Source organism: Callithrix jacchus, chromosome 10 (assembly GCF_049354715.1).
Source record: "Callithrix jacchus isolate 240 chromosome 10, calJac240_pri, whole genome shotgun sequence".
In the NCBI taxonomy this organism is placed as follows: Eukaryota; Metazoa; Chordata; class Mammalia; order Primates; family Cebidae; genus Callithrix; species Callithrix jacchus.
The window spans coordinates 67,079,028-67,090,323 of record NC_133511.1 but is presented as its reverse complement, the minus strand read 5'-3'; the positions used below and the strand labels follow the sequence as shown (position 1 = coordinate 67,090,323).

Below are 11,296 nucleotides of genomic sequence, written 5' to 3'. Positions count from 1 at the left end.
GATTACAGGCACATGCCTGGCTAATTTTTTTGTATTTTGAGTAGAGACGGGATTTCACCATGTTGGCCAGGCTGGTCTCAAACTCCTGGCATCAAGTGATCCCTCTACCTTGGCCTCCCAAAGTGCTGGGATTATAGGCATAAGCCACTGCACTTGGCCTATTTGTTCACTTTTCTATCAAACTATGTGCTTCTTAGTGGCTTCCAGGTGCTTTTTATTCTGGATGGTAATCTTTTCTGTTATAATTTATAAATAGATAATGTCTACTTCATCTTTATTATTTATTTATTTATTGAGACAGTCTCACTCCATTACCCAGGCTGTAATGCAGTGGTGTGATCTCTGATTACTGCCATATGCATCTCCCGGGTTAAAGAGATTCTCCTGCCTCAGCCTCCCAAGTAACTGAGATTATACTCAGCATGCGTCACTGCGCCTGTCTAATTTTTTGTATTTTTAGCAGAGACAGCGTTCTGCCATGTTGATCTTAAACTCCTGACCTCAAGTGATCCATCTGCTCTGGCCTTCCAAATGTTGAGATTACAGGTGTAAGCCATCAAGCCTGGCCTCTTCAAAGTTCAACTTGGCAAAGCACGATGGCTCATGCCTGCAATCCCAGCACTTTGGGAGGCTGAGACCGGTGGATCTCGAGATCAGAAGTTAAGACCAGCCTGGCCAATATAGTGAAACCCCATCTCGACTAAAAATACAAAAATTAGTTGGCTGTGGTAGCAGGCATAATCCCAACTAATGGGGAGGCTGAGGCAGGGAACTGCCTGAACCTGGGAGGCGGAGGTTGCAATGAGCCAAGATCATGCCACTACACTCCAGCCTGGGGGACAGAGACTACATCTCAAGAGAAAAGTTCGACTCAACTAATTCCCTTCTCTTCTCTGAGATTCTTGCTGAAAACTCCAGTGCACACTGCTTGTTTACTCTGGTGAAGTACACAGGGCACATACGATTTGTCTTTTTATTATAATTTGCCTGGTTATCTCCCTCAGCCTGAAATAGGATTATTCTTTAAATTACTACTTTCTCCCCTCTTTTCTCTTTACTTCTTCCAGATACTGGCATGAAGTCTCAAAGTAAATTTTAAGGCCTACTATACCTCAGATTTGGGCTTCTAATAGTGCTCAAGAAGTATTTGTTATTGGCCAGATATGGTGGCTCACACCTGTAATCCCAGAATTTTGGGAGGCCTGAGGCAGGAAGATCACTTGAAGTCAGGAGTTCAAGACCAGCCTGGCCAACATGATGAAACCCCATCCCTACTAAAAATACAAAAATTAGCTGGGTGTGGTGGCACTTGCCTGTAGTCCCAGCTACTTTGGAGGCTGAAGCAGGGGAATTGATTGAACCAGGGAGGTGGAGGTTGCAGTGAGCCGAGACTGTGCCACTGCACTCCAGCCTGGGTGACAAAGCAAGACTCTATCTCAAAAAAAAAAAAAAAGAATAGACTAGAATGGAAGAGTAATTTTGTTGAAGAAAAATGACAAGTGATACGCAATTGTTTTGAATGGGAAAACACAACCTCCTCAAAGGGGAATTAGTATTCAGCTCTAGCCAATTGTTAAGAGGGAATAAAAGTCAATGTTGACAGCTTTTCCACTTTTCAAAAGCTGAAAATATACTTTTAAAATGTTAGCCCAACTCTGTGTTTGTTGGGTTGGGAGCAGGTTGAGGCCAGATTCATTATCTGTTAATTCAATAGAATCTGGCATTTAATAGGTACTCAATATTTGAATAATTAGCTGGGTGTGGTTATGCACACACATGTTGTTCCAGCTATTTGAGAGGCTGAGGTGGGAGGATAGCCTGAGCCCTCTGAGGCTGCAGTGAGCCATGACTGTGCCACTGCACTCCAGCCTGGGCAACAGAGGCTGTGTCTCAAAAAACAAAACAGGCTGGGTGCAGTGGCTCACATTTGTGATCCTAGCACTTTGGGAGTCAGAGGTGGGCAGATCACAAGGTCAAGAGATCGAGGCTATCCTGGTCAACATGGTGAAACCCCGTCTCTACTAAAAATACAAAAAATTAGCTGGGCATGGTGGTGCATGCCTGTAATCCCAGCTACTCGGGAGGCTGAGGCAGGAGAATTGCCTGAACCCAGGGGGCGGAGGTTGTGGTGAGCCAAGATCGCGCCATTGCACTCCAGCCTGGGTAACAAGAGCGAAACTCCAACTCAAAAAAAAAAAAAATCAAAAATTAGCTGGGTGTGGTGTTGCGTGCCTTGTAGTCTCAGCTACTCAGAAGGTTGAGGCAGAAGAATTGCTTGAACCCCATAGGCAGAGGTTGCAGTAAGCCAAGAATGTGATACTGCACTCCAGCCTGGTGACAGCAAGACTCCATCTAAAAAACAAAACTATATTTGAATAAAAAGTTTCCCCATTTGCTTTTTTCTTTCCACTAAACTGATTGAAACATCCAGAACAAGTGATGAAAGAGAAAGGCACTAATTAGGTAACCAATTTACCATTGGATTATGAATTTAATTTAAATACAAATGTCCCTAATATCATCTCAGTACTTGGTACACTGACCCAAGATGTGGGGTGGGGGAGCATCCCTTACCCCATTCTCTGTTTTCATGGCAAATACTGGTGGAACAAGACAGTTGAGGATGTGTAAGATCTGACCCTGAATATATGACAGCTGTTTGTGGCAGTCATGTCCAAACCCACTGCTCTCAACTACAGAGCCAAAAACTATCCACATGTTTTACACCTCCCACACCCACCATTCAGAATTTCTTCCTCTATGATCTCTCTGGGTGCTGGTTTTGGCAGGGCCATCTACTGGGGATAGCTCGTATGGGGTCTCAGTGGTGTGCACTGGCTTGTTCTTTCCTTCGCTGCAGTTCCTCTTGCCGCCTCGCCTGCTGTTCATTCATGCAGTCCTTGAAGGCCTGCACCTGTGGCTGGCACTGCCGCCAGTCCTGGTGCTGGGCCATGCACTCCTGCACTGCAAAGTGGGAGGCAGCACAGCCAGAGCGGGAGATCAGCTGGTCCAGCGGGTCCTCCTCCTCCTCTTCTTTCTTCACCGGTCGGGTCCAGGTATGGCCTTGAGGGACTGAGGTTGACATCCTGGGGGTGGGAAGTCTATAGAACATTAACAGAGACAAGGTTAGAGCAGCGATATGATAGTATGTAAGGCTTGTAGATTATAAATAGCACTGACCAGACTGCACTGTTTAGCCTGTTTATATGTCTGTCTCCTGTGGGAGACTCTAAGCTTGAAGACACACACTTGTTTTTTATTTATTTTTTATTTGAGGGGGTCTTGCTTTGTCACCCAGGATCACTGTAGCCTCCATCTTTAGGGATCAAGCAATCCCTCCTCAGTCCACCTCTGCCAGAATAGCAGACTACAGAATGGGTCTACAGGTGTGCACCACCACACTCAGCTAATTTTTTTGATTTTTAGCAGAGACAAGGTTTTTCCATGCTGCTCAGTATGGTCTCAACCTCCTGGTCTCAAGTGATCCTCCCACCTCAGCCTCCCAAAGTGGTGGGATTACAGGTGTAAGCCACTGTGCCCGGCTGATGTTTGTCTTGATTTACCTTTGTGTCCCTAGCACTAGGCCTGGCCGACAGCAGGCCTGCAGAGTGGTTTGAACTGAATGAGATAAAGTATGTGAGAATGCTTAATATAACATTCAATAAGCTCAATGGATTTTGCTACTGGAATATGAATTAGGTCAAATGTCATCTTTTTAGAGAGACAATCTCTGATCTACCTAAAAAGAACTAAACTTTCAGTCAGATACGATGGCTTACACCTGTAATCCTAGCATTTTGGGAGGCTGAGGCAGGAAGATTGCTTGAGCCCAGGAGTTTGAGACCAGCCTGGGTTAAAGAAAGACCTTGTCCCTACAAACAAATTTAAAGATCAGCTGGGCATGGTGGCACATACTTGTAGTCCTAGTTACTCAAGAGGCTGAAGTGGTAGAATCCCTTAAGCCCAGGAATTCAAAGGCTGCAGTGAGCTATGATGGTGCCACTGTGCTCCAGCTTAGGTGACAAAGTGAGACCCTGTTCCAAATAAATAAGTAACCTTTCTTCTTTTATCCTACTGGCCTTATTCTATACCTGAAGAACAAAGTTTAAAACGTGAAAGAGTGCCCACATATGGGTAGGTTCTGACACATGGGGAGGATGGAAAGAGTTAAGTGTGGCTGTAGCACACAGCATGCAGAGGCGAGGTTAAGACATGAATCTATAAGGTGAGATGGCTTTGTAAACTATACAAAAATTTCAGGTGTATTTATTTGTCCAGACTGTCTTACCCATTTGCATCAGAGGACTCAGCACGAAGTAGCATACAGAAGAAACTTAAGGTTTGAAGAGAAATGACTTCAGCCTTTGCAAAAATTTCACCATGATGGGCTATAAAAAAACTAGAAGGACTCCTTGATACCTTTACAGTGTCTGTCATTCACTCAACAAATGACTAAGTACCTATCATTTACCAGGCACTATGCTAGTGCTGAGGATTCAGGAGTGACTAAGTTAAGTTCCTGGCTTCATGGAGTTTACAGCCTAGACAAGGAAACAGACAGGACAGTTTACTACACAGTGTACAGATGGCTAAGACTGGGATCACAGTGGAGGGATACCTAATCCAGATAAGGGTAGGAATAGGCACGGAAGGCTTCCTAAAGGAAGTGATTTCCAAGCTGAAACTTGACAGATGAACAGAAGTTAGCCAGAGATGGGAAAAATATTTTTGGTCAATGGAAGAGCAGGTGGTTGAGATAGAATCTGACGCAAGAGCAAAAAAAAAGTTCAGTGATTGGAGAACAGAGTATGAGAACAAGACAACAAATTAAACTAGTGATATAAATAAGTGATCATCACAAGGCTTTGTAGGATATAGTAGAGAATTCAAGACTCTTTAGGGAGTAAGCCACTTTACACAACTCATTTGCCTTGGAAGCAGTATAACTTAGGCAGGAGGGGGGAAATGGGCTTTGAAACAGACTTGGACCTAGCTTTGTCACTGCTTCATTTGGTGCCCTTGGACACATCATTTGATAACCTCTCTGGAAACACAGAGATGAAGCCAGGTGCCATGGCTCACTCCTGTAATCCCATCACTTTGGGAGGCTGAGGTGGAAGGATGGTTTGTGCCCAGCCTACGCAACACTTTGAGACCTCGTTTCTATAAAAAATAAAACAAAATTATCCTGGTGTGGTGGTGCATGCCTATAGTCCCAGTTACTTGGAAGGCTGAGGTGGAAAGATGACTTGAGCATGGGAGGTCGCAGCTGCAGTGAGCCGCGATCACCCCACTGCATTCCAGCCTGGGTGACAGCGGGAGACCCTTTCTCAAAAAAAAAAAAAAAAAAAAAGTTTGTAAGGAGGCTGGTACGTCTAAAGAGTTCAATAAATGATAGTTGATAGTTTTCTTTTCCTAAATACACTGTTAACTCTTTAAATAGGCCAGGAGCAAATCATTTAGAGCAAGAACGGTGGAATGGAAAGTGCCTTGGATCCTAAACCAATCCTAAACCTAGATCTGTGTTCGAATCCCAGCACTACACCTTACTATGCCATCTTTTTCATCTTAGTTTCCTCATTAATGCCATTTAATTCACACAATTAGAATGAGGAGTAATATAACGAATGAAAAGTGCTTGGGCTACAGTAGGACTTGGTAAATGCTACTGTACTCTCCTCTCACCACCTTCTGGTTTCAGTCTACTCTGGAGTAAAACGAGGACGACCCGTGCTCAGAGATCAGGACAGGGTAGATGGCTGGCAGCTGAATCGTGGAGGCTGGCTTAAACTAGGAAGTCATGGAAAGGATCCTAAAGCAGAAAAATGCTGGTAACCAGGAGGCCTGAAGCGCCTCTCCGGCTCATTGACTTTCAACTTTAAGGACGCATGCGCGCGTCGCCGCTGAGCGCAGCCCTGTTGAGCCCACAACGCCTCCTGGAGAAAGAACAAGGTAAGCGATGCTCACCGAACAGGTGGGAAAAGAGGGCCCAAACGCGTGGACCTACGCGACAGCTTGGGATTCGCAGGCGGTTGGGGTTCCTCTGTCCATCCTCCCAGGAACAAGGCCCTCGTGGGGAGCGCGCACACGGAAGAGGCGGTGAACTCACCGCACGTTTTCATTGGTGGCCTCTTGGTGGACGCCCGCCCTCTGTACTCACCACACCCTTCTCAGGAACCCACTTCCGGGAAGGGGAGGAAGAGGTGGGCTGGTGGAGGCGGGGTCGAGATGGCGGCGCCTTTGAGGATTCAGAGCGACTGGGCCCAGGCCCTCAGGTGAATCCAGGCTCGGAACGGAGGCAGAGGAGGAGGGTAGTGGATGTTTCTTTGCCTGGTCCAGGATATCCATAGGGGTTACTTCATCAATTGTTGAGGGATATGGAGGTAACAGGGTCTGGAAAAAGAAGTATCAAACCCGTATGGTCATTCTATGAAAAGTTATCCCAGGCCAAGGGAGCACATGAGCCGTGTGATCCCCGCGTCAGAACTAGGATCAGTGAGTTGGAGAAAGACAAGGATCCTGGGAGGCAGGAAGGCCCTTGGCCAAGCAGTCATTTAACAAATATTGATTAGTCATCAGTTGTTTTCAAAAGTCCCTGTACTCACCACCACTTTGTATATGTGATGGAACCTTTATATTCTCCTAGGCCCCTAATGCTCTATTAGGTATACTGGACAATACTATTAAGGAAACTAACACCATGTCCAGGTCCCATACTGGATACTTGGTGGAGCTCAGGTGTATACTCTAAATATAAGTGATGGTTCCTGCTCTTCCAGAAGCTGACATCCAGGCCAGACGCGGTGGCTCACGCCTGTGATCCCACTTTGGAAAACTGAGGTTGGTGGATCACTTGAGGGCAGAAGTTCAAGACCAGCCTGACCAACATGGTGAAACCCCCTTCACTACTAAAGATACAGAAATTAGCTGGGTGTGGTGGCAGGTGCCTATAATCCCAGCTACTTGGGAGACTGAGGCAGGAGAATCGCTTGAATGCAGGAGGCGGAGGTTGCAGTGAGCCAAGATCACACCAGTGTACTCCAGCCTGGGTGACAGAGCGATACCTTTCTCAGAAAAAAAAACAAAGAAAAGAAAAAGCTGACATCTTAGTTAGGAGTACACAGCAAACTATTCATTCATCTAATGTTTGTAGATCTTTTTTTTTCCTGAGACGGAGTTTCGCTCTTGTTGCCCAGACTGGAGTGCAATAACACAATATCGGCTCACCTCAACCTCCACTTCCCAGGTTCGAGCGATTCTCCTGCTTCAGCCTCCTGAGCAGCTGAGATTACAGGAATGTGCCATCACACCTGGCTAATTGTTTTGCATTTTTAATAGAAACGGGGTTTCTCCGAGTTGGTCAGGCTGGTCTCGAACTCCTGACCTCAGGTGATCTGCTGGCCTCAGCCTCCCAAAGGGCTGGGATTACAGGCTTGAGCCACCATGCCTGGCCACATTTGTTGATCTTATACTGTGCCAGTTATTTCTCTAGGCATCCGGATGAATATGGCAGTGCCATATTTGGCAATTGCTGTTACTAATAAGTTTTTCAAATTGAAACAATGGTGAAGATTAATGAAACATAGCCTTCTGCATTTAAGAAATTTACACCTTGTAAATTTATACCTTACTTAATTTTATGTGGGCTAAAAGACAGACTACTTACTATACACAGAATGTGATAAGTAATAAAGAACAGTAACACGAAGTGCCACCAGATATCTATGAGAAAATACAGCACCAGAATAAGAGGACTTAACTTGCCCAAGATCATGCATCTTGTCAAATGATAAAGGGTTTCTGTCAACCTCGATCTTTGTCTTAAAAGCATAGACCCTTTCCATTATACCCTAAAAGGGCTAGGGTGAAGGATTTGGATGTTTGGGCAGGTGCTAAAATAATAAAAGGAAACTTGTTTGGTTATTGTGAGGGTTAATGATGCTGTATGCAAAGTGCTTAACACAGGACTTGGTTTGCAATAATCCGGATAAATATCTAAATAAAATAACCTTGATTTTTCAAAGTGATCTCACTGTTGATGGACGAGTATTAATTTAACCAACAGATATCTATTAATTAAATAGTTAATCCACAAATATTTCTTGAACAAATAAAGTTTGTCTGTCTTAGAATGATCTATACCTGATGAGAGGTTGAACTAGATTATGTCTAAGTACTATGACCAAACTGGAGGTTACATGACCTTCCTTCTTCACTTGTAAGTAAGGCATCCTATTCAATTTTGGTAAGCCTAATTAGGCTTTTGTTTTTCTTCATAGGAAGGATGAAGGGGAGGCCTGGCTGAGCTGTCATCCCCCAGGTAATACCCATAACTCTATATGCTCTCACTTTAAAGAAGAAGGATTATTACCCTTAGACAAAAGCTTCTTACTTTCTCCTGGCCCAGCCTCCTTACATAATACAGTCTGCAAACATGCTTGGTCAGTCTGTACTGTGTGGCCATCACCCCAAATCCTCCGTTCTTAAGGAAGGACTTCAGATTGATTTTCCATTTGAAAGCCACAGACTTATTTGTGGAGACATTGTTGATGCATCTTAATTAGTCCCTTATCCTGTGCTATTGTATTCTAAGCACTTCTGCAGCTTCATTTGGGACCTTCTTGATGTTAATTTCTAGATCTATAGCTCCAGTCCTGACCTCTCCATGTTCAAGCAGAAATGGAAACAGTTGTTTGCTAGAGATTTCTGCTTAAAGCTGTCTCCTTAAGTTACCTGACTTACTGAAGTCCAAAACCAAGCTGAGTATGCTGAGTATGTTTGTCGTTGAATGAATTCTTTCTTGATTTTCTCATTTAAGTTACCATCATTTTTCTTTTCTTTTTTTTATTTATTGCTGCCATCCATGTAAGTTACCATCATTTATCTAGGCATCAGAGTGAAAAACATAGTTACTTGACCTTCCCATATCCAGGAAGCTCCCAAGTCTTATCAATTTTTCTTTTGAATGACACTCTTATGTCATTTGCATGATTCTTTTCAAATTATAACCAATGTGGTACCATTCTAAAACAAATCAACCTGCCTTCTAAATTCTGTGAGAAAGTTTTGTTTTGCTGATTATCTTTCATTTCAAATGTTACCGATATATTTTATTTCTATGAGAAATAAAGTTTTAGCTGGGTACAGTGGCTCATACCTGTAATCCTAGCACTTTGGGAAGCTGAGGCAGGAGGATCACTTAAGTCCAGGGGTTCGAGACAAGCCTGGGCAACAAAGTGAGATCCCCGTCTCTATAAAAAATAGAAAGATTAGTCAGGCATAGTAGCATGCGCCTGTAGTCCCAGCTACTTGGGAGGCTGAGATAGGAGAAACTCTTGAGCCTGGGAGGTTGAGGCTGCAGAAAAGATTATTGTTTATATCAGTGGAATAAAGAATGGGCTTTATAGTATTGTGACTTGCCAGTCTTAAAATACAAGGCCAGACCTGGTGGCTCACACCTGCCATTCACTGTTTTGGGAGGCCAAAGCAGGAGGATTGCTTGAGACCAGCCTGGGAGATCTCGTATCTACAACAAATAAGCAAAACTAGTTGGGCATGGTATTGCGTGTCTATAGTCCCAGCTACTCAAGAGGCAGAGGTGAGAGGATTGATCAAGTGCAGGCAGTCAAGGCTGCAGTGAGCTGTGATCACGCTATTGCATTTCTATGCTGGACCAGAAAGTGAGACTGTCTCTAAAAAAAGAAACACATACTCACAAATACGCAAATGTATGTATATATTTTATATTATATAATTACATCTGGTCATATTAATTATATATTATAAAAAATATATAATTATATTAAACATAAAAATTCAAGAAAAATACTATATTTTATTTTACCTATTTTATTGTGTTTAATTATGTTCAAAAATCCTGTTCTAACTGCTTGAGCTATGATTGTGCCACTTGGTACTCCAGCCTGAGAGACAGAGCGAGACCCTGTCTCAATAAAAAAAAAATACACATAAAGACTTACATTTTAGTTTAACTAAAATATATAAACATAACATTAAAATTCACCATATTTTCATTTGTCCACTGATTATTACAAGGACTTTGGCTTTCTTGTAATACACCATACCCGAAAGGCACAGTTTCTTTAAAGTAAGGCAGACTCTTTACTTACACTATAAAGGCAATCTGAGAGCAAAACTTCCAACTGGGTTTTTTTTTTAAAGATCTTTTCCCTAACATTTTGCATTTATTTTGCCCACACATACTATTAAAGCAGTGTTGGAGGTAGAGCCTAATGGGGGGTGTTTGGGTCATGGGGGCAGACCTCTCATGAATAGATTAATGTCCTCCCTGGGGAGTGAGAGTGACTGAGTTCTCCATCTGTTCTTTCCTGAGAAAGCTGATTGTTAAAAAGATCCTGGCATCTTCCTCCTCCTTCTTACTTCCTCTTTTACCATGTGATCTCTGCACACACTGGCTTCCCTTCTTCTGCCATGAATGGAAGCAGTCTGAGGCTCTCATCAGAAGCAGATGCTAGTGCCATGCTTCTTGTACAGTCTGCAGAACCGTGAGCCAAATAAAATCTCTTTTCTCTATAAATGACCCAGCCTCTGGTATTCCTTTATAGCAACACTAAACAGACTAAGATACCTAATCTAATTCTCTTTCTACTTCACCTGACTTTTAACACAGGTACCTGTTTTTCATTCATGGGCCAATTTTACGGGTGTACTATTTATACAGATGCTTGAATTGGGTCTTCAAAGAGAAAAATACTAAACTCTTATTTTTTGGGAAATGCTTCTTTTGTACCATACAGGGAAAGCATCTTTGTATGGCAGCCTAACTTGTCAAGGAATTGGCCTAGATGGCATCCCAGAGGTGACAGCTTCAGAAGGATTTATTGTGAATGAAATAAACAAGGTATGTTTTTATATCTTCTCGATGGCATGATATTTAAAACTGGTAGTACCAATACATCTACGTTAGATATTTATACTATTATCTGTTTATCTATACTTCATTTGTATAAGGATCATAGTTTTTGCTGTCTGTGAGTGTCAGTAGTTTTCTTTTTCTCTTGTAGTTACATATACTTTTTTTTTTCTTTTGAGATGGAGTTTCGCTCTTGTTGCCCAGGCTAGAGTGCAATGGGACGATCTTGGCTCACCACAACCTCTGCCTCCCAGGTTCAAGCCATTCTCCTGCCTCAGCCTCCTGAGTAGTTGGGATTACAGGCATGCATCACCATGCCCAGCTAATTTTGTAGTTTTAGTAGAGATGGAGTTTTTCCATGTTGGTCAGGTTGGTCTCAAACTCCTGACCTCAGGTGATCCA

General features: G+C 43.2%; 2 protein-coding genes across 9 annotated transcripts in view; one reads left to right on the top strand and one right to left on the bottom strand.

The window, feature by feature from the left end:
- Nucleotides 1-2,471: 2,471 nt before the first annotated feature.
- COA4 (cytochrome c oxidase assembly factor 4 homolog) lies at nucleotides 2,472-6,063 on the bottom strand. Its single transcript, XM_002754765.7, has 2 exons — nucleotides 5,968-6,063; nucleotides 2,472-3,101 (listed from the first exon to the last, which is right to left on the bottom strand). Exon 2 carries the CDS (start codon nucleotides 3,083-3,085, stop codon nucleotides 2,822-2,824), a length of 264 nt encoding a protein of 87 aa, XP_002754811.4. The 5' UTR covers nucleotides 3,086-3,101; nucleotides 5,968-6,063; the 3' UTR covers nucleotides 2,472-2,821.
- PAAF1 (proteasomal ATPase associated factor 1) overlaps nucleotides 5,918-11,296 on the top strand; it is a 48,454-nt gene continuing 43,075 nt past the window's right edge. For 4 of the 8 annotated variants that reach the window (XM_009007456.5, XM_002754762.7, XM_035265491.3 and 1 more), the window contains exons 1-3: nucleotides 6,206-6,275; nucleotides 8,280-8,320; nucleotides 10,779-10,882. In XM_009007456.5, the coding sequence (XP_009005704.1) occupies nucleotides 6,229-6,275; nucleotides 8,280-8,320; nucleotides 10,779-10,882 (192 nt within the window). In that variant the 5' untranslated portion in view covers nucleotides 6,206-6,228. Of the gene's footprint in view, nucleotides 5,953-6,205; nucleotides 6,276-6,779; nucleotides 6,841-8,279; nucleotides 8,321-10,778; nucleotides 10,883-11,296 lie in introns of those variants that run through there. The other 4 variants (XM_078340258.1, XM_054241940.2, XM_002754764.8 and 1 more) reach the window with 2 other exon arrangements.